Source organism: Hipposideros armiger, unplaced genomic scaffold (assembly GCF_001890085.2).
Source record: "Hipposideros armiger isolate ML-2016 unplaced genomic scaffold, ASM189008v1 scaffold_419, whole genome shotgun sequence".
Taxonomy (NCBI): Eukaryota; Metazoa; Chordata; class Mammalia; order Chiroptera; family Hipposideridae; genus Hipposideros; species Hipposideros armiger.
In genome coordinates, this window is record NW_017731769.1 from 1,240,289 (window position 1) to 1,264,713 (window position 24,425).

General features: G+C 57.0%; 2 protein-coding genes across 7 annotated transcripts; one reads left to right on the forward strand and one right to left on the reverse strand.

Moving 5' to 3' along the window:
* Nucleotides 1-379: 379 nt before the first annotated feature.
* On the forward strand, nt 380-2,932 carry AVPR2 (arginine vasopressin receptor 2). 2 transcript variants are annotated; one of them, XM_019664287.1, is made up of 4 exons: nt 380-469; nt 950-993; nt 1,315-2,199; nt 2,370-2,932. In XM_019664287.1, exons 1-4 carry the CDS (start codon nt 390-392, stop codon nt 2,573-2,575), a joined length of 1,215 nt encoding a protein of 404 aa, XP_019519832.1. In that variant the 5' UTR covers nt 380-389; the 3' UTR covers nt 2,576-2,932. The 2 variants fall into 2 exon arrangements, with proteins under 2 accessions (XP_019519832.1, XP_019519833.1); XM_019664288.1 differs by lacking the exon at nt 380-469 and adding an exon at nt 479-548.
* A 303-nt stretch (nt 2,933-3,235) lies between these two features.
* Nucleotides 3,236-20,833, reverse strand: ARHGAP4 (Rho GTPase activating protein 4). 5 transcript variants are annotated; one of them, XM_019664270.1, is made up of 22 exons: nt 20,689-20,833; nt 16,456-16,663; nt 16,217-16,379; nt 15,953-16,015; nt 15,468-15,665; nt 14,568-14,696; nt 14,263-14,484; nt 8,858-8,959; nt 8,511-8,702; nt 8,287-8,416; nt 8,027-8,054; nt 7,699-7,801; nt 7,063-7,123; nt 6,902-6,979; nt 6,686-6,820; nt 6,479-6,584; nt 6,151-6,384; nt 5,949-6,031; nt 5,687-5,870; nt 5,414-5,509; nt 4,983-5,076; nt 3,236-3,786 (listed from the first exon to the last, which is right to left on the reverse strand). In XM_019664270.1, exons 1-22 carry the CDS (start codon nt 20,753-20,755, stop codon nt 3,553-3,555), a joined length of 2,910 nt encoding a protein of 969 aa, XP_019519815.1. In that variant the 5' UTR covers nt 20,756-20,833; the 3' UTR covers nt 3,236-3,552. The 5 variants fall into 5 exon arrangements, with proteins under 5 accessions (XP_019519815.1, XP_019519818.1, XP_019519817.1 ...); XM_019664273.1 differs by having other exon boundaries at nt 5,958-6,031; nt 8,335-8,419; XM_019664272.1 differs by having other exon boundaries at nt 8,335-8,419.
* Nucleotides 20,834-24,425: the final 3,592 nt, after the last annotated feature.

Consider the following 24,425-nt stretch of genomic DNA (forward strand, 5'->3'; position numbering starts at 1 on the left):
GGTCTCAGTTTCCCCTTATAAAATGGAGACACTGAACTAAGTGATTTCCCAGAGCCCAAGCAGACCAGACAAGTAAGGTGGGCCCTGTGGGGGTGGAGGCAGGCAGGGGCCGGGAGACGGGCAGGATAGCCAGCCTGGCGGTTGCAGCTGGGCCAAATTGAGGACCAGCGGATATGGGCTCAGGGCCCTCAGGAGTGCGATGAGGGTAAAGAAGTCTTGGGGACAGACCCGGGAGGGGCTGGGGCCAGGAAGGGAAGCAGAGGAGGCCAGAAGTCTACTTCCCGGTGCCACAGGCCGGAGGCCAGGGGAGGTGCTTGGGGGAGGGGGGAGGGAGGAAGTCCCCTCCAGGGCAGGTCACTCCCAGAGGCTGGGTTGGGGCGGGGCGGGCGATGGAGAGCAGATTTGAGCTCCTGGGACACCTTCGAGCCCGCTGCTGCCCAGCTTCCCAGGAGCCCGGGATCCCGGCCAGGTAAGGGATTGCAAGGGGCTCTGGGAGGCGCGCTGGTCCCTCCCGCCCAGTCCCCAGCTCTCCCATGGCCTCTGTCAAGGTAGGGGGGTCTGTTTGTTTGCCTTGGGTCTCCTGGGCTGCCTAGGTGGGTCCTAGGCTCGTTTTGTCCATCTGTCTGATTGTCTCTCTCTCTATCTTCCCCTGCCAAGTCGTGGAAGGAGCATAGCAGGGCCCCGAGGTCCATGCGTGGCTCAGTGGGGCCAGACCTCACCAAGTTTGATTGGGCTAAGGGTGTACCCCCAGCTCCTGATAGCTAGAAAACATACACGTACGCACGTGCATACATACAGCTGCATGCACAGGCTGGAACCCCCCACCCCACCATGCACACAGACACTGCCACTCTGGCACCTCTCTAAGGGCCTCTGTCCCTAGACTCTAGGCAGCAGCGGGGCTGGCCCTTCCGATAGGAGGTTGAGCTTGCTATCCTGTCTCCACCAGGCTCTCAGAACACCCGCCCCAGCTCATGGCTTCTACCACCTCCGGTAAGGTTCTAGCCACTGGGCTCCTACCCATCCCCCACTTGGGATGAGCCAGGTGGGCCGATTGGGGTTGGCTGGAAGGGGGTTGGATGAAGCCGAGCCTCTGTCACCCTCCTCTCCAGGTTGCTCATGGGGGGAGGGGAGCTCATGGCGGTACATACTGAGGGCTGGGGCTACCCTTCCCTCCCTACCACGTGAGGTGGGGGGGATGATGTGTGCTCTGCTGGCCACTGGCTTCGCCTGTCTAGTTGGAACCTCCTTGGGCTCTGGTCCCCCTGCACAACACACTGCCTAACTTGGCCCTCTCCCCCCATCCTTGCCCAGCTGTGCCCTGGACCGTCTCTCAATCTCTCCCACCTGGCAACAGCAGCAAGAAGAAGCCTGACGACCCCCGGGACCCACTGCTAGCTCAGGCGGAGCTAGCCCTGCTCTCCACAGTCTTTGTGGCTGTGGCCCTAAGCAATGGCTTGGTGCTGGGGGCCCTAGCACGGCGGGGCCGGCGGGGTCGCTGGGCGCCTATGCACGTCTTCATCGGCCACTTGTGTCTGGCTGACCTGGCTGTGGCTCTGTTCCAAGTGTTGCCCCAGCTGGCCTGGGATGCCACCGACCGTTTCCACGGGCCTGATGCCCTGTGCCGGGCCGTCAAGTACCTGCAGATGGTGGGCATGTACGCTTCCTCCTACATGATCCTGGCCATGACATTGGACCGCCACCGTGCCATCTGCCGCCCTATGCTGGCATACCGCCACGGAGGTGGAGCTCACTGGAACCGGCCGGTGCTGGTAGCCTGGGCCTTCTCGCTCCTTCTCAGCCTGCCCCAGCTATTCATCTTTGCCCAGCGCGATGTGGGAGATGGCAGCGGGGTCTTTGACTGCTGGGCCGACTTTGCCGAACCCTGGGGCCTCCGTGCCTACGTCACCTGGATTGCCCTAATGGTATTTGTGGCACCTGCCCTGGGCATTGCCGCCTGTCAGGTGCTCATCTTCCGGGAGATTCATGCCAGCTTGGTGCCAGGGCCAGCAGAGAGGGCTGGGGGACGCAGAGGAGGGCGCCGGACAGGCTGTCCCCGAGAGGGAGCACGGGTGTCGGCAGCCATGGCCAAGACCGTGAGGATGACGCTGGTGATTGTGATCGTCTACGTGCTGTGCTGGGCACCCTTCTTCCTCGTGCAGCTGTGGGCAGCGTGGGACCCGGAAGCGCCTCGGGAAGGTAAGTGTGGCTATGGCTAGGGCTATGGGGAGCACTCGGGCTTGGCCAGACATGCACCTCTACACCCCCACATACATATCCAGTCATGGGCTCACTAGCCCTTAGCGGGCACTTGGGGTCACACCCCTGCCCGGGCACCTTCAGCCCCAGCCTTGCTGCTCCACCCATAGGGCCCCCCTTCGTGCTTCTCATGCTGCTGGCCAGCCTCAACAGCTGTACCAACCCCTGGATCTACGCCTCCTTCAGCAGCAGCGTCTCCTCGGAGCTGCGCAGCCTGCTCTGCTGTGCCCGGAGGAGTACCCCACCCAGCTTGGGGCCCCAAGAGGAGTCCTGTGCCACTGCCAGTTCCTTCCTGGCCAAGGACACTTCCTCCTGAGAAGCCAGGGGGCGCCTTTCCTTCCAGAGGCTCCACAAAGCTCAGCTGCCTGCCTGGGGCTGACCCTGGAAGCCACTGGGAGAGGGCCTCCCCCCACCGAATGGGAATCGGCTCTGGATCGTGCGGGGCCCCAGAGGTCAGCTCCTTGGCACTGGGTATGGGGAGGAGCTGCAGTAGCATGGCGGTGGCCCATGGCTTCCGCTCTAGTCAGTGCCTGCCAGTGAGACAGAGGTCCCAGGGAGCCCAGGAGGAAAGAAAGGAGATGAGACCAGAGGACCTTCATTTCTCCATCTCTCTACTTCCCCTCAGCCCTCCCTTCTCACTCTCTCCCTAATAAAAGTTTCAGCTCATTTTCCACCCAGTGAGTGTCCTTGGATCAGGGCAACAGTGGGTGTGAGGGTGGCATGGAAAGACATTCTCAGACCTTCTCACTCCCACAGACACATGCATGGCTCTTGTACCCATGACGTAGGTGACTATCCCCAGCCCACACAGTCCCGAGCCAAGGGCACCCCTGGCGGAAGCTGTTCGAGCTGCAGAACATTCCATCTTTGGTGAGAGCTCTGGCATCTGGCCTTGAACAGTGAAGGGTACCGGGGGTTGGCCCTATACCCACCTGCCCAGTCCCCCAAGACAAGAGAACTGGCTCAGGTCGGGAAGTCAATGCACAAGTCTTTATGAATGGCTGCCAATGTCTGCCAACCTCCGCCAGCCCCACACCCTCAGCTGAGGCAGAGATGGGCCTAGGGACCGGTTGGCCTGCTCATCTGAGCAAGGGCACCTGCCACCCAGCAGCCACTGACGTGCCCTCACAGCAAAGCCAGGGAGGGGCCTGCTTGGGCAGCTGTGTCCTCCTCTCTGCAAAGGGTCAAGAGCAGATGCTCAGTGCTTGCTGGACAGGGCCAGGGAGAAGCAAAGGGCCTGGGGAGGGTGGCTGCCTGAGGTGAGGCGGGGCCTGCAGAGAAGCCAGCAGCACCTCAGGGTGACTTGAAGGGAGAGTCCAGGCCTTGGGGATGGGATGTTGAGGGTGAGGCTGGGGCCCCAGGGGTTCGGGAGAAGCCTTTGTTCTTGCCGAGGCGACTGCAACCTGGAGGCTTTGGGCTGCGGGACCCAGGGCTGGGGGAGTTGGTGGACACTGGCCCGAGGCTCTGGCGGACAGCGGTCTTTCCCAAGAGCTCCTTAAACACCGAGTCCATGGTCTGTGCCACAGCCTGGCAGAGGTGAGAAAGGGAGGGCATCTGGTGGGAGTGTCCCCCACTGCCCAGCCACTCCCCCCACCCTCAGGTCAGCGTGTTGCCGACTAAGCCAGGAATGAGGCCCTCCTACCCTCTACTGCCCAAGCCTCCACCAGAACTCCCCACTCCAAAAGCAAAGTCCTCCGTTACCACCCTGTCACCAGGCCTGTCCTCTCTGTGGGCCTGAGCTGCCAACCCCTTCTCCCTTGCCTGGTTTCCCTCCTGCCACTTTTGGTGTGGCTGTAAAGGCCTCTTTTGGGGACAGCAATCTTCAGCCCAGCCGTGAAATGGGGGAATCTGACTTGTGCCCCAGCCCCCCTCCTTCTCATGCTCACTCTCGCCCTGGCTGAGATCATAGCCACCTCCCAGGACCTCAAGGGCCGCCAGCGTCCAGGACCTCCTTGGTCAGCGTCCACCTGCACCTCGCCTGGCCTCACCTGCTGCCTGCCTCCCATGGGGGCGCTCAGCTGCCCCGCCCCCACCACCTGGTGGCTCAGCTCACCCCCATCCCCAGGCTCCTGGGCCTGGCTGCTGGGTAACACCCAGGATACTGCATGCTCTTGAGCTCTCTACTTGGGCTCAGACTGTCCCAGTGCCTCTGTCTCAGCTGGGAGGAGTGAACACCCATCAGGTAGGCACGCTGGGCCCATTGGACAGAGTAGGGACCTGGGCATCCCCAGGCTGCACCCCTTGCTGGGGCCGCATGCAGCCCCCACTGTCTCCACCTGTGAGAACCAGCTGTTCTGCCCAACTCTCCAGCCAGCCACCCCCTCCAGCCTTTCTTCCATCTGTCTCTTTCATACTTCCTGGCCCACCAAGCTCCTGCCATGTCACCACCTGTCACCTAGCGTGGCTCTAGATGCCATCCTTGAAGTCTGCCTGGTAGCCCCTCTCCCATACCACTCACCACTTCCAGCTCAAGAACCAACCATGAAGCCCAAATGCATGAGCCACCATGTCCCCCTCACCTCTGCCTCCGTGCCCATCCTTCCCCCTGCACTCACAGCCTTGCCAGCCTGCCCCTCCCTGGGTTGGGCTCAGACAGCCTGTCTGAGGCCAGCAAAGGCAGACTCAAACCTCAGAGAAGGAAGAATTTGGTTCATAAAAGGAGGCAGAGACACCCCCCAGGAGAGATGCCCCCCACCTGCCACTCAGCCAGTCCCAGCTCTCACCTTATCCACCTCCACATGTCGCTCTGGGGAGGTTGGGACCAAGCAGTGCCGTCTGTGCCCAGAAGGGCCCCCGGGTGGGGTGCATGGCTCTGGCCTGCAGGGCACAGACAGTGAGCCTGGTGGGGGCCCTGGGAAGTCCTTTCACTAAACTGACAGTGGCTCCTCTATCCCGGGGCGTGGCCAAGGGAAAGAAGACAGCGAGGCTGGCCCAGCAGGCCCATCTGTCCTTTGGCATCCCTCACCTGGACAACTCTCCCTGCACTGGCCCCCCACTCCGTGTGCCCAAAACCTGACCCCAAACCCCTCCAGCGGCCTGGCCCGGTGTCTGCTGCCTGGGTCAGGCTTGGCACCCAGAGCAGTGCTCAGGTTGGGGTGGGCAAGCTAGGCCACCAGAAGGCGTCTTCCCGAGGGGCCAACTTCTCCTTGCTCACCGTGGAAGGACGAACTCTGTAGCCAGGAGGCCCTCTGTACTGCTCAGCACGTCCCCTGCAGCCTGTGGTCCCTGGCCCACTGAGGGCTTCTCTGCCCTGGGGTCAGAAAGACAGCCTGTTTAAGGCGCTAGGGGCCAGTGGGCTCTGTCCTCAGTGCCTGCCAGAAGTGGTCAGGCACGCACACAAGCCTACAGACGCTGGGACTTGGGGAGGGGGAAGGGCCAGGACCTGGCTGGAAGAGAAGCTGTGGCAGCATGGGGCACATTCACTCACCCCCCGGGCAGCGTGATGTACTTGTGGGGAATGAGTCCCCGAGTGCCAGCACACTCGCCCCGCCACCAGTCGCCTGAGGCCCGTTCGTGCAGCCGCAGCACATCCCCACGCTGGAAGGTCAGCTCCTGGGCCGTGCGGCCCGTGTAGGAAAAGCAGGCCACAGCCTCCAGGACCCCCTCCAGGACTGGGGAGAAGAACAGGTCTGAGTGAAGGGCTGGAGTGGGCACCCAGGGTGGGGACAGAGTGGGGTCCTCCTTCCTACCCCCTTCACCATCCTCCTGGGCCGAGGTCCCAGTGTCCAGTTCTGGCTCATTCTCCCCTACCAGGCCTTCCAGCTGGGCATCCCTGAAGTCCAGAGCAGAGAGGCAGATGAGTGGTTGAGGGGGGTCCCCTCTATTGGACGTCCTCCTTCCCCCCACTCCCACCCCTCCACCCCTGCCAAGCAGCACAAAGAGCGTACATACCCCAGACAACTGGCGGAAGGCGGTGCCATGCACTTCTCATAGACGGGGCCCGGCAGCTGGGTCAGGGGCGGGAAAACCCGCGCAGGGTTCATGATGAGCGTCTGCACCAACTGGTTCACCCGGCCCTGCAAGGCCACCGGGTCCTGCCCAGCGGGCACGGGCAGCAGCGTCGGCCCGAAGCACACCGCCAGGTTGTAGGGGTCCATCATGTTCTCATCACTGTACTGGGCCAGGCTGGGGGCACATGCAGGTCACAAGCAGGGAGTTCCCTGACCAGTGTCCACTGCACCCTCCACCTCAGCCGCCTTTGCCCCTGGGAAGTACTCACTGGTTGAGGAAGGTGAAGAGGTAACGCAGGACCACCAGCACTGGTCCCGGCAGCCGGGCCAGGAGGCTGCTGACAAGCTCCACACGCTCTTCCATGGTCTCCAGCTCTGTGGCCAAGGCCACCATCCCAGAGAGAAGCACATGAGTGCGGTCACAGCCACTGGGGAGCGGCCCCTCCCACCCGGCTGGCCTCAGGCCCCGGCCTCACCTGCAGAAGCCAGAAGCTCCCCGAACAGGTCCGGGGGGAAGAGTGGAGGCTCCAGGCTCCGGAAGTAGAGCTTCAGCACCCCTGCCACTGAGTCCAGATCATGGGCTGTGCAGCCATCCACCAGTGGGTCCTCCCCTGAGGACGACACAGGGGACAAGGGCTATCAAACCTGCTCCACTTAGCTGCCCACCCCCATCCCGCATTACTTGTCCCCACCTCTCTCGAAAGCTTCTCGGATTTCTGAGACCCGGAGCTGAGCACCCGACACGCGGAAGATGCCCTCGTGCTGCAGGCCTGCAGGAGGACAAAGAGCCGGTGGGCACCAAGTCACCTCTCACCCCTGTAGATGGGTGCCGGGTGCTGGGTGCCAGGCTTACCGTTAAGGTTAATGAAGCGGACACAGCTCTCCACCACCAGGGGCACAGGCTGGCCTGAGCTCTGGGGACAAAGAGGGTGTTCACTTCACTCTGGACACGGCAAGTCCCACCTTGTCATTCGCTTGCTTTTACTTTCTCTTTGCAATGCATTGTGGTGGTCGGCAACCGGCAACAAGGCCCGGCACGTGGCTTTTAAGATTCACTCTTAGGTGTCTGATGTCCCTGGTGCCATTTTAGGCAGAGCCTTACATTTTACTTGCTGTTTATAGCTGGCATGTGAAAATATAATCCAATTCTGTATGATGACCTTCAATCAAGTAGCATCACAAAACTCAAATTTGTTCACTTAAATAGTCTGTTGACTCTTTTGAATGTTTACACACATAATCACATCATGGCAAATAATAGCTGCTGCCTGAGGCTTTCGGCAGATGCCTGCTACTAGTTAAGAACGTTCCCTTTGATCAGTGGACACCTGGCCAACGCCCACTTGGGAAGGTGGGTTGACCAGTAGTTGGCAACGGAGGATACTGTGGTCATAGGCAGCCTGGCCACAAACGTGGCCCAGGGCTGCAGACAGACCAGAACGCAGCGGAAGGGCCTGCACTTAGTTGGAGTATGAGGCAAAGCAAGTACCTGGATAAACTTCTCCATGTCTCCCCCGAAGAGTTTCTGGTTATACTGGGAGCTGGGGCGGGGGTGGCGGCTCTTCTGGAATTTTCTTTGTGTGTATTGTGTCCTGTGGTGAACGGGAGCTGGTTCTGAGGGTTGTGGGCATGGAAAATAGGATGCCCTACCCCCAGCTCCACCAACCAGGGCCCTGGAAGTTGTGAGTTATTCTGGAATCCATTGGTCAAAGTGGGAAATTGAGGTCACAGAGGAGAGGGGAGGTTGTGACATCACAGCTTGGCCCCTGTAGAACCCGAGCTCCTCGAAACAAACCAGCCCCTCGTGAAGGACTTACCAAGACACCTCCCGCTCCTCCTTGTCACCTAGGGAACAGAAAACATTAGTGTGCCTCTCAGGCCAGGAGGTCCTCAGTGCATCCCAATGAGAAAGGTGTGGCCTGAAGGTCAAGGGCGGTAGCAGGGCCAAGGGTGGGATAGAGGCCGGGACCCTTGCTGGGTTATTTCCTGCATGCCAACCAATCTCTCTGGGCAGAGAGGAGCATTAGCCAGGTGGGGTTCCCAGGCAGGAGAGCCAAGGGCGGGTGCTGCTCCTGACCCTGGAGGTGGGGTGGAAGGGACCAAGGGGACCAGGAGTGGGGTCCACCTCGCTGAATGGCCTCCTGCAGTTTCTCATGCTTGGCCTGTAACTTGGCAAGGACGCTCCGTCCACTCAGGTACTCCTGGAGCTTCTGGGAAATCCCCAAAAGAGACTGAAGTTTCAGTCCCGGCTCTGGGCTCTCCCTGTGCCCCACCTCTGCCCCCCAGCCCAGCCCTCCCTACCATGATATAGAAGGTCTCGGTCTCCTGCTGCTGGCCACGCCTCCGGCCAGCCTGCCGAGTACCCGGGTCTGAGCTGGTGGACTTGAGGGACTCGGTTGAGGGACTGGCCTGGAAGGAATCGAGCATGTCCCCATCCTCCAATGCCACCACCTCCAGCAGGGCCTGCAGTGTGGCCTTCAGCGTCTTATTCACCTGGGGAAGAGGACAGAAAGTCCAGGGCAGGAAGAAATGGGGGACAGGTGAGGGACAAGAAGTCCAAGCCAGAAAGAAAGGGGAGGAGAGGCCACGGACACCTGGCTCCATGTCTCCAAGTCCCTGTCCCCCTCCCCGGGCCAGGCCACTCATACCTCCTCTGTCTCGATGGTCTGTCGGTCCAGGCGGCTCTGGATATTCTGGGCTCTGGGCAGAATCTCGTCCCGCAGCTCCACCTCAACCCGGATGTCAGACACCTGCAGAGGGCAGTGTCCAAGGGAGTGAGAGCCGACAGACAGCTCAGCTGTGGGAGTGGGGCTGGGCATGAGGGAGCCGGGCACAATTCTACTGCCTGGTGTACAGGACTGCCAGGCCTTGACGCTTACTACTCGTGGTTCTGAAGAACGGCAAAGGCATCACCCCGAGAGAAAGGAGCACGTCCGTGCACACGGAGACCTTGCACGGACGCTCATGGCAGCACACTCCTAACGGTACAAAGGCAGCAGCAACCCAAGTGTCCGCAGCAGCTAATGAATGGCTAAGGAAGTGTGGTGCATACGCACAATGGAATATTATTCAGCCACAAAAAGGAATGGAGGCCTGACTGATCCATGCTACAATGTGGGTGAACCTTAAAGACATTCTGTTGAGTGAAAGGAGCCAGAGACAAAAGGCCATATAGCGTATGAGTCCATTTACATAAAATGTCCGGAAGAGGCAAATCCATAGAGACAGAAAGCAGATTAGTGGGTGCCGGGGGCTGGGGGGAGGGAGACAGGGAGTGACTGCTTAATGGGTCCAGGGTTTCTTTTTCGAGTGAATATGTTTTGGAATTAGATAGCGGTGATCGTTGCACAACTCTGTGAATATTCTAGAAGCCACTGAATTGTACACTTTAAACGGATGGATTGCATGTTATGTGATTATACTGCAATAAGGTGATCTATTATTTTTAAATGGTCAGGGAAGCTGGGGTCTGAGAGGGAGGGCCCAACCAGACCTCTCCTAAGGAGAGCAGAGGGTAGAAAACTTGCTTAGTTTACACAGGCAGAAACAGATTCCCAGGGGCAGAGTGGGGGATGCGAGGAGAAAGCTTTAGGAAGTGAAGAATTCCTCTCTTTGAACATGGAAACATCCAGGGAACTCGGATATCAAGTTAAAATTGAGAGTGGGGATTTCAGTTATCCACAGCAGGCTAAACACGCCCTGCTCCCTGCTCCCCCCAAGCCCACCATAAAGGGATGCATGAAGGCGTAAGTCACAGGGACACTGGGCAGAGGGGAGGAGACGATCGCATGTGAGAGATGTCAACAGACATGTAGAGGACGGAGGCCGGTGTATCTAACTCAACAAAGCCCAGACAGAAGCCAGTCAAAGTGGGCCCTTGAACACGGAAAAGCTCAAAAGATCGAGGCAGCAGATGCCTCCCAGGTGCAGGGGGCATAGAAACCAGGAGTAGCTGAAAGTCTAGCTGGAAACAGTACTGCGGTTCTTTAACAAATTACACATAGGGCCGGCCGAGTGGCGCAATGGTTAAGAACTGGCTTGGGACGCCAGAGGGCCCCGGTTCGGATCCCACATATGAGGGCCAGTGACACTGCCCTCTACAGCTAAGATGCTGAACAACAGCTCAACCTGGAGCTGGGCTGACGTGCGTCGCCGCCGATGGCATATGCTGCAGCCCCTGTGGCAATGGGTTGCCATGGGCTACCGTATGTAGCCAGCAGCCAGCAGCAAGTGTGAGCGGCCAGCAGCCAGCATGAGCGGCCAGCAGCCGCAGTGAGGGGCCGTCCAGAAGCCGGCGACTGATCTGCCTCGCCCGGGAAGAGTGCAATGATGGTGCCAACTTGGGCCAGTGAAGCAACGTCCTCCACAACTAGACTGAAGAATGAAAGGACAGCAACTTGTCTGTTCCCCTTCCCCCAATTCCCCAGCACTGTTCCCATCCCCCCAATTCCCCAATAAAAATCTTAAAAAAAAAATTACACATAGACTTGTCAGATGATCCGGCAATTCCACTTTTGGCTGTGTACCCAAAAGAACTGGAAGCAGGGTCTCAAATAAATATTTGTAGGGGTGACTGATTAGCTCAGTTGGTTAGAGCGTGGTGCTGATAACATCAAGGTTGACGGTTTGATCCCCGCATGGGCCACTGTGAGCTGCACCCTCCTTAAAAGAGTCAACTATGCCATTGTAGCATGAAAGCAATGTGTAACCAATGACCATGGCTGTTCCCCAATAAAATTTGAAAAAAAAAAAAAGATATTTGTACGCTCATGTTCATAGCAGCAGTACTCACAATAGTCAAAGGTGGAAGCAACCCAAGTGTCCATCGACAGAGGAATGGATGAACGAAACATGGTCAATCCATACAGTGAAATATTATTCAGCCTTAAAAAGGAAGGAAATTCTGACACACATTCTACATGGATGGAACCTGAGAACACGATGCTAAGTGAAATAAGCCAGTCACAAAAGGACAAATAGTACATGATTCCACTTGTATGAGGTCCCTAGAAGAGTCAAATTCATAGAAACAGAAAGTATAATAGGATGGTTGGTGCCAGGGGCTGGTGGAGAGGGAATGGGGGCATTAAGTGTCTAATGGGGACAGAGTTTCAGTTTGGGAAGATGAAAAAGTTCTGGAGATGGATGGTGGTAGTGGTTAATGTGCTTAAATGCCACTGAATTGTATACTTAAAATGTTTAAAATGGTAAATCTTATGTATATTTTACCACAATAATAAAAGTCTATCCAGGCTCTAGGGAGCACTGACATTAGAAGACCCACCCTCTCATAACCCACACAATTGGCAGAAAACTAGAGATTTACTCTCCGGAAAGGATAAATCATAGGGATTCTGGACTCAGGGACACCAGTCACAGCTGAAGGAGGGGACGAATCCCCCTACTGATGAGAAGGAGCAAAGCAGCCGCCACCACCTGGGGCTGGCCAGGCGCTCACAGCTGGTCTTGGTGCTGTCCCACTGAACATAAGGAATGTCACTGAGCATCAACATCAGACAAGGCCCCTTTGTGATCATGATGGTGAAGACAAAAACAAGACCACCATGTAATCATGCCTGAGTGCAGACAAAAATAAGAATGCTGTCCAAGTCACAAAAATCAGCAAACCTCCCTCTGTCCCGGCTCATATAAGTGACTGCTGCTTCCTCACACCGATGACAGTTTTAGCCTCCCTTAATCCCCAACCCTGTCTTCTAAATAACGTATTAAGACACACAGTCAGCGTTACCCCTGCTTCCTCATAGCATCCAAGCCAGAGTCAAGCCCCTTTCCAAAACCCCCCAATCCCAGCCCAAGTTCTAGAGTTTTTCCTAGCACCTTCTTACTGAGACACACCCCTCTGGTTCCCCACAGTGTTGGTCTCCCTCGCAGCAATGATGTGAGGCCCCTGCCCAGCCACCCTGTGGGGCAGCACACTGCTGACCAGCTCTGCTCACGCACATCACATATCTAATCCCCCTCTCCGTGCCTTCTCTTCAATATGAACTGATGGCCAAGCCCACCATTTCAGGGCATCTCGAAAATGGAAGACATAGATCAAAGCAAGCTTAAAAAAATAAAAACTGCAAGGAAACAGAGAAAAGGCGAGGAACAGAGAAACATGTCAAGAAAGCAAAAATAGGGCCGGCCGAGTGGGGCGATGGTTAAGAACTCGCTTGGGATGCCAGAGGGCCCCGGTTCGGATCCCACATATGAGGGCCAGTGACACTGCCCTCCACAGCTAAGATGCTGAACAACAGCTCAACCTGGAGCTGGGCTGCCGTGAGTCGCCGGCGACGGCGTAGGCTGCAGTCCCTGTGGCAGTGGATTGCCATGGGCTACCGTGTGTGGCCAGCAGCCAGCGTGAGCGGCCAGCAGCCGCAGTGAGCGGCCGTCCAGAAGCCGGCGACTGATCTGCCTCACCAGGGAAGAGCGCAATGATGGTGCCAACTTGGGCCAGTGAAGCGACGTCCTCCACAGCTAGACTGAAGAACAAAACGACAGCAACTTGTCTGTTCCCCTTTCCCCAATTCCCCAGTGCTGATCCCATCCCCCCAATTCCCCAATAAAAATCTTTAAAAAAAAAAAAAAAAAAAAGAAAGCAAAAATAAATATTTTAGAAAGATTTGAGAAGATAATCCATGACACAAGAACAAAGGGTTATTTTAAACAGGGATTTGGCAAACAAAACAGAACTCTTAGAAACAAAATATATGAAAGCAAATTTTAAAATAAAACTCAACAAGGGATTTAAAAAGATAGTTGAAGAATCTTTAAGAAAGCAGAATTAAAAGGCATAGTGATGGGACATTCAGGAAAGAGAACAGATAAGGAAATTAGAGAATCAACCCATGAGGTCCAATATTTAACTACAAGAATTCTTGAAACAAAGGCAAATTAAGGAGAAGAAATTATCAAAGAACTAACATGAGCCCAAAACCTAGGGACACAACTTTCCAGACTGACAGGGCATACTGGCTGCCCAGCACCATGAAGGAAAAAGGGTCCCCAAAGCATAGCATCATAAACTTTTACAACAGGGGGAAACAGACTTACTACCCTGAAAGCCTCACAGAGAAAAACTATAGGTCACATACAAAGTAGGAATGGCGTTGGACTTCTCACCTACATTATTGAAAGGGAAATGATTTTCTATCTTGAATTCTATGCCAAGCTAAAGTACCAATCAATTTCAAGACTACAGACATTTTCAGACATGCTCCAGCACAGGGGGTGTGGTGTGCACAGACTGCCTGGTGTGGCGGACAGGACCAAGAGGACTATTACAGGGAGACGGTGGTGGGGCTGAGCCCTGATCCCCCATGGAAGGAAGTCGGCAGAGCATATAGAAAGTTGAAAAGCAACTAGCAGGCTGCCGCACGATTTGAACACACAGAGGGAAACTCCAGAAGCAGCACTAGAAGACTGAGAAGTGGCTGTTTCTGGGGAGTAGGAATTGGGAACCGAAAGGGTGAGTCAGAGAACAGCTATGTACCATTGTAAGCCTTGAGTAGACTAACTTTTTCAACTATTACTTCGGTCAAAATACAGATTAAATAACTAAAAGCTCCATGTAATCCCAGCCCATGCACAATGCCCATTAGGATGTAAAGGAAAAAACATCTCGGAAGCAAGGAAAAAGATGCCTAGTTGTATTTTACTGCTTGTATGGTTTATTTCCCACCCCCCCCCAAGTTTGCATTATGAAATGTCTGAAACATACAGGACAATTGGAAGAAGAGTGTATGAACAGCTATATGCCCACCTACTCTCTGGCGTTAACACTGGTGATATTTTTGCTGTGTTTGCAGTTATGGGGTGGGCGGGTGTTCATTCGCTGGCTGAACTGCAGTGAGCTGCAGAAGTGTGCTTCAAATGCAAGTGCGGAGACCTCATTTGAGGCTTCGAGGCCATTCATTCAATGGGTCTGAGAAATCAGCTGCAGTCAGGAGTTTCAACTCCTGGGCAAAGTGGCATTCAATGAAGAGCAGACAACACAAAGCCATTGGCATCAATGCTGGAAACATTAAGGGGCAGGGGCAGTGACCCTCACCTCATCTCCCTCGTGGGGCTGGTAGTCAAAACGAAGCGGGGGACAGAAGGCGACTGCATGCACCTCCAACACCTTGGCCTTGTCCCCTGGAGGATCTAGGGCCTCCACTGCCTCTTCCAGGCTGCCCAGGCCCTGCATTTGGGAGGCTTGGGTGCGGCTCTCGGCAGCCGTGTAGCTGCGGAGCACCTGCCCCAAGGCCAAGTGGAACCCTGTGTCACAGCACTGAGGAGGAAGCGAGAACACAGCTCAGGTGGGCCCCAGCGCACTAGGCAACACCTCACCCCACCTGTACCCCTAGCACTTACGTCCATGAGGTCCAAGACATCATGCAAGTAGTAGTTGCTGACAGCAGCGTTGACACTGGCCAGGCTGAGCAGGTACTCGTTGCGTGCTTTTGTGCACTTGAGTTTGTGCTCCAAGAACTTGGCCTGACGCTGGTCAAGATCACACAAGCACACCAGCGTCACCTAGTTGGCCAGGTGACCGGCCCCCATCTCCGGCTTTCCATGGAACCCTCACCCCCTCACCTCCACACCCTCTCCCCACTCTCCTCCCCGTGTGGACAGCTTTGCCCCAAGTCCCACAGGCCCCTCGAACAGCATGGCCCAGAAGTCCTAACGTGCTCGCCCATCCCACCCCACCCCACCCTGCTGTGCACAAATCCTCCTGTCTCAGGATGGCAACCCCAGTTGCAACTCAGCTCCTCCCGGCTTGGCACGTCGACATCCTGGTATTCCCACCACCCTCAAGCTCCTCATCCTCTCTTCAGGGTCCACCTCAAATGCTCTTCAGCCCTGCACGTTGCCCGATCACCCATTCTACGTGTCTTCTCACCCCTCTGAAACCTCACAGCACTGTGTGAGGCAAGGAGGGTGGGTGGGAAGGCCCCAGGCTTGAGAGCACCAAAGCTGTGTTCACCCCAGCTGGGCTGGGGGACAGCTAGGAGCACGGGGGAGACAGTCAGTGTCCTCCTGACCTCTCTGTCTACCACTCCAACTTGGGGAGCCCTCCAGAGCCATCAGGGATGACCAGGCCTAGGTCCTCCCCTTACAGCCTTGCTGGGGGTCTATGGTTTCCCCTCCTCAGCCCTGCCTTGTCCCTCCATGCACCACCTTCCAACAGGCTGCCGTGAAGGCTAGGGACTCGCAGGGACAAAGGCCAGGAAACAGAGCCTTCAGAGACAGACAGGTGCCCTCCAGGCCCACCTTCTCCACCAGCCGTGATCCCTTCTTGAGGGAGGTCTTGCGGAGGGGCCCTGCCTCGGTGGTGGTGGCAGTGGCGGTGGCGGCGGCGGCAGCAACAGCGCTCCGGCCTGTCCTCTTTTCTTCCTGCCGTTCGGCTTCCCGGAGCTTGGCCTCAGCGTTCATGCTCTCCGTGTGGTACACCTGGTATGTCTTCTTGGCCTGCAGGGACGTCCAAGGCCAGGCAGCTCTGCTGAAGGTGATGGCCCCGGCCAGCCCTCCCCCTCCTCCTCCCGGCCCCTCTGGGACTCAGACCTAAGAGCTAGGTGATCACAGGTGAGAACTTAGCCCACCCACCCTGTGCCCAGAGCAGAGACCAAGGGCCGTGCTCATAGTCCTCAAATCCCAGGTCCCTCCTGGGCACCCGATCTTCCTCCTTGAGCCTGGCTTGGGGAGGTGGGATGTGATGGCCTCCCCTCTGATTGGGGCATGCCCTGTTCCATCCTCACCGTCTGAAGCTCTGACACCACCTCCAGCAGCTCCTCCTGCAGCTGTTGCTCCAGATCCTTACTCTGGGGAGGAGGGGGAATGTGACCACATCACTGCTGTCCTGGGGTGGCCGCCACACCGCAGCTCAGCACTCAAGGCTCAGGCTCTAACCAGCTCCCCGTGCGCCCTCCCAGCCCTGATGCCTCTGGATCGAGCACCCACGGGCTGAGCTCGCTAGGTCCAGGGGGCATCCACGCTTCCTGTGCCCGGGGCAAGGGCCTTACCTTCTTGACAACGCGCCCCACATCGTCTGCAATGTGGCTCAGGCGCTGAGCCAGTGGCCCGGCCAGGACCTCGCCGAGGGCCGCACTCTCCCGGCTCTGTTGCCGTGTCTGCTGCAGCAGCACGGCCCAGCAGTGCAAGGATGACAGGAGGGACGGCTCCTTCCTGAGGGCAGAGGGGCACTCAGACCAGAAGCGGGGCCTTGTGCCCTGCCGTGGCCATCCTGTCAATGAGGACCTACCGGAAGCTTTGGTGCTCCCGGCTGCTGCCCCCCAGGCGGCCTCCTCGGCTGGAGAAGCGCTCGGCCAGCTTGTCCAGGCCACGGGAGTACTCCAGCTCCACATCGGCACGGCGCCGCATGAACTCAGCCAGCTCCTGCAGCAGCTCCCGCCGCAGCTCCCCCTGCAACTCCAGGCAGCGCAGTTGCTCACTCAGCTGCCAGCGCATCTCTGTGGGGAAACCGTGGCTCAGGCCCGGGCAGCAGGCCGTCCTTTCTGCCCTGAGGGTTAGGGCTGGGGCGGAGGAGGAAGAAGGAGGCCGGCCCCTAGGGAGGAGTTCCAGGTTCAGCTGTTCCCCGATGGGTTCAAGACAGGCCTGAGGAAAGGGACCTCTGGGCTGAGGCTAAAGGGAACCAGCCATGCCCAACTGGTTGAAGATGAATGGAAAGGCTGTTCCAGGGAGAGGGGAGAGCCATGCAAAGGCCCAGGGTGAGAGGGAGTATGGCAAATCTAGGAGGGTTGCAGCCAGTTGTGATGGTGGGAACAGAGCTACCCCAGCCCCGTCTTCCCCTGTCCCTAGCCAGGCGCCTTTCACTTGGGCTTCCTATCACGCCTCGGTTCCTGGAAAGCCCCTGCATCGCTTCCCCTGCCACTTCCTGCCTTTCTGGTGCCTAGGACTCCAGGCACTGCAGCCTCCCTGCGAACACAGACACACAGGACCGCGCCGGGGCAAGGCTGTTTTGGCGCGCTGCCAAACCTATAGTGAACTTGAGGCAAAAGGGCAGCCCCATGGTGATGGCCAGCAGCCGGGGAGTTGGTCAGGGCTGAGAAGTGAAAGGAGCGAGGAAGCTGGCCTGTTTTCTGTCCCCAGTTCTCACTCCAGATCACCCAACCCCAGGACACCCCAAGCCCCATCTCCCAACAGATAGAGCCACACCCAGGGCCCCCACACTGCTGGTTTTTGACACCTTATCACTGGCTTGATTGGGCAACGGTGCTTTCCCCACACAGACCGAAAGCAAAGAACCGCCTGAATGACAAGCTTAAGCAACCCACTGCACACTTTTGCCACCCACTGGGTGACCAGGTGGGCACTGGGGATCCTGGGTAAATAAAGCACTGTCTTGGCTTCTGTCAAGCCGGTCACCCACTTACTAATCTCTGCCCACATGCCTAGGGAGGGCCATTAATTGATTTCTTCATTCAGCAGAATGTTGATTATGTACCCAGTCTGTGCCAGGCATGTTCTAGACACAGAGACAGTGGCAAAGAGGCTTGACCAAATGCCTGCCCTCATGGGGCAGAGATCGGAATGGGGGAACTTCCCAGGGACTGTGGGGCCTCAGCGGGTTCTGCCTGCCTGGCATCCCCATCTCCTCCTCTGATGGCCCTTTGGAGAACACTCCCTTCCTATTCTCAGCCCATGTCCCTCTCCCGGACTCCAGGTGCCCCAGTTGTGGTTGCATGCATAGCCTGTCCCTGGGCCCCTCCACTACCATCCATCACCAGGACTGGCTCAGTGATGGGCCCAGGAGTCACAGTCCTCAAACTTTCACTAGAATTGCTGAACAGGTGCTCTGTTTCCACCAAGGGATCAAGCTGGGAAAATGGAAGCCTGGGGAAGGCGGTGGAGGTGGGGGTGGCTTCCTGACAGTGAAACCAATGCAGACCAGGGCAGAGCCAAGCAAGACAGTGTCCTTATATCATCTGAGGCCAGGCTCCACGTGGAGCAAGTTCTATAGCACTTGCAATCAGGAAAGTCTTCATTGAATCTGGGTAACATTTATTTGGATAAAAGGAAATTTCATTTCATTTACAGACAGTGTCTGAGACCTCCCAGCTCATCTCACCTTCCTCTGGTGTTTGCCCCAACCTCCCGAAGCAGTAGCTCCCTGGGGAAAATTGCACAGTGCTAAATGAAACGGCCCGCCAAACTTTCATTTATTCTTCAGGGCAGCCATGCCTCAGTCAGGATCTGGACGTGGGCACTGGCTGATGTCAAGTAGGAGACTTGTGAATTAGTGCCATCTGAGCACAGTGAGTTGGTGCCTAGCCCCAGCCCCTAGGCTGTGTCGCTGCCCACCTCTCAGGTCTCAGCTCAAATGCACTTATCAGGGAACCCTTCCCTGAATCTCCCCCCAAACTAGGACTGGCCCTCTTCCCACCCCCTTTCTTGACATTGTGTTTTCCCTTTATGGTGGTTAGCATCAAAATTGAAAATAATTGGGCTGGCCAAGTGGCACAATGGTTAAGAACTGGCTTGGGACGCCAGAGGGCCCCGGTTCGGATCCCACATATGAGGGCCAGTGACACTGCCCTCCACAGCTAAGATGCTGAACAACAGCTCAACCAGGAGCTGGGCTGCTGTGAGTCGCCAGCGACAGCGTAGGATTCAGCCCCTGTGGCAGTGGGTTGCCATGGGCTACCGTGTGCAGCCAGCAGCCAGGGTGAGTGGCCAGCAGCCGCAGTGAGCGGCCGTCCAGAAGCCGGCGACCGATCTGCCTCGCCCGGGAAGAGCGCAATGATGGTGCCAACTTGGGCCAGTGAAGCAATGTCCTCCACAACTAGGCTGAAGAACAAAACGATAGCAACTTGTCTGCTCCCCTTCCCCCAATTCCCCAGCACTGTTCCCATCCCCCCAATTCCCCAATTAAAAAAAATTGAAAGTAATTGTGTGATGGCTTATTTACTAGATGTCTCCCCAACGAGACGTGTGAGCCATAGGAGGGCACGGACTGGCTCTTTTGCTCAGCAATGTATTCCCAGGGCCTGGAACAGAATAGATGCATACTAAACATCTGTCATAAGGAAGGATGGAATCCACTATGCTCGGGGCCCCACCAGCACTTCCTGTGAGCAAGGCCTAGGTCTCACTTCTGCTGACAAGCAAAGCAGAAGAGAAGATGGCCTCCCAAGCACGACTATGCTGACCTTTCAGAATTTAGGCTGTCAAGACAGTGATCCTTTTTTCTAGCATGATAGGAAGTTTCTGTTGGCGGGGGTGGGGGTGGGGAGCAGGGAACAGAAGCTAAAATCCTTGGAGTCCCAGAGCAGGTAAGGAACATCTTCAACTGCCTTCCTCAAACCCCCAATTTTTCAATGTGAATTAATTGATCCATATTTGCTGACTGAAGAGTTTCCAAAGTCCTTCAGCCTCATGACGTTTTGGGGAAGCAGAAAGGGGATCATTATCTTCATCTGAGAAATGATGAAGGCGAGGCTCGGAGAGCTGGCTCGACCTGCACTGTTGCCTCAAGCTGGCTCTGGGTGGCAGGCCGCTTATCTCGGGGGGGAGGACTCAGACATACTTTGGTGTTAAGTTGCTTGCATTGATAATAACGTTCGAACCTGCATCTCTGGGTTGGAATGAACTTCAAGGGTCATTTCATTCTACCTGCTAGGAGCTGTAGTGCTGTGTGACCACCAGCAAGTCACTGCTCCTCTCTGAGCTTCAGTTTCCTCCCTTGGTAAAACGGACGGACTGAGAATGATACATGGAGTCACACATCTAAAGACACCAGGAAACTTTATGGCCCCAAACTGCTGGTGCTTGGATGCTGCCTTCTTTCCTTTGCAAGAGTTACCACGCCCTGAACAAGACCAAAGAAACTGTCGACCACGAATTTGCAAAGCTGATTTGCATGTGATTTGCACAGTGTTTATCAATACCCAAAAAGGCCTACTCTTCAGAAAGCTTTGAGGCTGACCCTGTTGAATCTCTCAGGCCAAGATTCACTGCGCCACCTTGACCTAGAGACAGTGGCCCTCAGCTCTGATCTACCTCAGTGCCCAAGGGAGGGCAAAGGGGCTGGGATCCAGGGACTGAAGTGGAAGTGGTTCAAGGACAAAGCCATCACTAATCTATCCACCTAGGCACCTAGACTCCCTCACCCGGACCCCCTCAGCAAAACCAAGGTGATCAATTCGGATAAGATGCCACTTTTTGTGTGTGTGGGGGTGCGCCTTGGTGTACCCGGAGGCCCCTTTCGCTCCTCCAGCTCCTTGGGTGAGGTGCAAGGCGAACCAAGGAGGGCAGTGAGACCGAAGGAAGGGAGGGAGGGAGAGAGGAAGGGGGGACGGCTGGCGGTTGAGGCCAAAAGGGATCCGAGAAGCGGGCAGGGGGCTCGGGCTCCTTCACTCAACGCCCCCTCAAGAGGGCAGCGGGCCCTGGGTTAGAGGTGGGACTTCTGGGGCTCCCCCACGGCCTTCGGGGTCTCCACAGGGAAACTGGCCGGGAGCTCCCATCGCCCTCTCACCTTTCACTTGCGTCTCATACTCGGCCTGCAGCCCCCGTTCCCGGCGTAACTTCCCGTGAGCGGCCATGGCGGCCGAGTGGCCGCGCCGTCGAGCCCCGCTGCTTCCACGCGGCCGCTAGCGGGCCGGGCGCTGGGACCTGGAGCTCTGCAGCCCGCACCCTGCGCCAGCCCCGCCCCCGCCCCCGCCCCGCCCCCAGTGCTCTTCGGGGCGGGGCGGCCCAGGCCTGGCGCCGCGCGCGAGGGGGCTCCTGTGGGGGTCCCACTGCCCTGGCCTTGCCTCCCTTCCCTCTGGGAGCTGGGCTGCACCTGGGGTGCCTTGTGCCCCAAACTCTGCTGCCAAGAGGCCAGGGCTGATGTGAGAGCCCCAAGGTGCCCGGCAAGCTGGCACCCTCTGCCTGCTGTATCCCCACCTCCAAAAGGTTGTCTGACCGCCACTGCCAGACAGCACCCTTCACAGCATGGCCGTTGGCCCTCAATGCCAGTGGGCGGTGACGCCATAGCTGCTACAGGTCCTGAACTCCCCTGGGTCAGCTGCTTCCCCCAGAACCCCAGGACATCAGATGGGGCCCATCCTTCCCAAGTCACAGCCCTGACAGACAAGTGCAAGGAGCCTGGAGAACGGGGTGGAAAGTTCCAAGGGTGGGGTGGAAAGGAAGGTCAGCACCAAAGAACAGAACCTCAGCAGTTGTTGCCTGCAGACCCCCTAGCGAGGGGGAGAGCAGTGTTCAGCTAAGGTTCCCCTTCTGTGCCCCATAGGGAGGAACAAGCCTCGTTTCCCCATAGGTGGTTACCACTTCCTGCTACCGGAAGAGACTCTTCTGCCTCCTTTCCCCTGCAGCTTGCACCTGCCCTGTCCTCGGCCTGGGGGTGGGGGGACAGCCTTCCTTCTGCCCCCTCAGAGCAAGGCCTTAGCAAGTCTGGGGGTCTCCTTTATCCAGGGGTACTGCAGTTTCCCTCCGCCACCTCAAAGCCACAGGGCAACAGCTTTTCTCCAGTAAATTGGGAAGGCAGGATGCAGGTGGCAGGTGACCAGCCAGCCTATACGACTGTCTTCAGTTAGGTGGCAGGGAACCCCCTGGGGCCTACATGGTGGGAGAGGGGTGAGGTCCTTAGGCTCTGGGCTTGTGCCCGGGGAGGCAGGCCTTTAGGCACTAGTGCAAGGGGTCCAGGCCTGTGTGTGCATGGATGTCAAAGTCAGGCTCTATGCACACGTGAGCACACGTGACCTCAACCTGCAGCTCTTCAGGAGGGAGAGGAGGTTATGCAGGTTACTTCCTGCCTTTCAACTATAAGCAATGCTCTTGCCCAGAAAGGGAAAACATACCTCCTCAGCTCACTGCCCTTCCCCCCCAACCCACCCCAGTACCAAAGCCCTTCTCTAAGATGCCATGTGTCCATGGAGACTGGGGCTGGACGGCCTGGGAGCTGGCTATATCCCAGCAGGCCCAGGACCTGGGTTACCAGTAGCTGGTCTCAGGTGTACCACTGTTCAATTCCTCCAGCAAGGTGGGCGAGCCTCCTGCCCCTTCTGGCAGCAGACAAGGGTGCACCCACCCCCGAACCTGCTCCTGTGTCAGGAACCCAGGCCCCTCATCAGCTAACCCCAACACACCTTGCCCCCTACCCTCCATCTGAGCCCTGAGTAGTCCCCCAAACAGAGCCTGGCACAGGACTCAAGCCCACAGGAAACTGCTGAACTGGCCTCAGCTCCTATTTTTAAATACTCTCCTTTATTTTTCTGACTTCAGAAATTCTGACTCCAGAAATACTGACATGATGCCCCATTCCGCCACTGCTTTAAAACCTCAGATAATTAGCCCCGGCTTTTAGGACACTTGTTTGGCATTTAAGGCCTTACTGCTTGCTCTATCCTCAGCTCCACTGTTCCCAAAGAATCCAATATCTCTATCCCGCAGGAGAGGATCAGATCTGTGGGACCTTGCTAACTCTGTTGCTGAGTGGAGGGTACACTCTGTCCTGAGGGGTGACTGCAGGGCTGACGTGGTCATGTCTGCTGTTTGGATGATGGGCCAGAAGGGAGATGAGATCAATGGGGAGGGTGTTACAGTCGTCCACAGCAGAGCAAGACTAGATGACAGACAGCATGAACTGGGCAGTGGGGCCCCTCTTATTTTTCCTCAAGTCAGCTTTGCAGAAGTGACCTCTGGGGACTTCAGAGGTCAGTGTTATGCACCTGTGTGTATAGGTTGAACCCCTGGGGCGACGTCCCCGGAGGGTTCCTTGAGCCCACCCCCATTCACAAGGCGAGAGGGTAAGGGAGCCTGCTTTCCTTCTCTAAGCCTTCCAGCCTAGGCTAGGCTCCTAGGCACAGAAGCAGCTCCTCCCAGAGGCGGGTGCTGCAGAGACGGGGGAAAATGCTGGGCCCCAAGGACCAGTCGGGCCTGCGGCTTCCCCTTTCTTCCCCCCGCAGTTCCCACCTCCGCCCAGGAAACCCAACCGCCTGGGGGCAGCCAAGCATCAACGGCCCGCCTGGGACGCACGGCCAGGAGGGCAAAAGGCGGGTCCGGTCCCTGCGAGCCCCGCGAAAGAAGGCGGGCGCCGCAAAGCTCCGCAGGCTCGCTCCCTCCCACCAGCACTGGGGCGCGGCCCAGGCAGCGCGCATGCCCGCTCGCTGCCGCCGCCGGACCAACCGGAGCCTGGGAACGAAGCCCGCCGCGGCTCGCGAACCGGAAAAGACTGACGCCAGGCGCGGAGGGCGGGGCGAGGCCCTTCCTCCTGCCCCAAATAGGAGTGCGCAGACGCATCTTTCCGGCCCCGCCCCCAGCCTCTAGTTTCGCTCCCCCCTCCCCGCTGCCTGTTGGTCACGTGCCAGGCGCCAGCCAAAGAGAACCGACTATTCAGTCTGGCCCGGGAAGCAGTGTGCCCTCTGTGGCAGCACAGGATAAGGTACAATGACAGCTCAGGAGTGCTGAGCTTCCCTGGGAGGTGGGCAGCTCAGAGCCTGCTCAGGGACTAGGAGCAGCAAGTGATGGCACTGCAGCTAGAGGGGAGGGCCCAGGAGCAAATTTTGGGGTTACAGTGAAGCCATGAAAAACGGAAGGCTTATATTCTCCATGAAATGACACTATGCATTTGTCAAAACCCATAGACTATACAACACAATGAGGGAGCTGTAAACCCTGGACTACAGTTAACAATAATGAGTCAATATTGGTTCATCAAGTATAACAAATGCAACCATCAATGCAAAATGTTAATAGGGGAAACTGAGGCGGTAGAAGGGGTAAGTGGGAACTCTTACTATCTGCTCAGTTCTGTAAACCTAAAACTGTACTAAAAATAAAGTCTATTAATTATTTTCAAATTAAGGCTTAGGTTAGGGAGTGGATTCAAAGTGTATTATGGTTGCCAAACACCCAGGACTCACTGACAATTTAGATGGCAGGGGAGGGGGGAATGAAGGACAGTGGTCCGGACTTGAGTAACTGGGTAGCTGGTTGGGCCACTCACTACCCAGCTAGGACCTCAGCAGATAAGCCCAATGAGCAGCTGGACTTAGGCATCTAGAACCCAGCAAGGCAGTGGCAGAGCAGGGCTCAGAAGGCAGTGTCTGCCCCCAAGGTGGGAGTGGCTCCAAGAACTCCAGGGTCTCCCTCCCTGGGGTCCAAAGATGCTGAAAACCATCAGACTTGGGAGCCCCACCTCCAAAGCCCTGACAAAGCTCTTCCCTTCTACTTGGGCTTTGCAGGACGTGCTGTGCCAAAATGCTGTGAGGT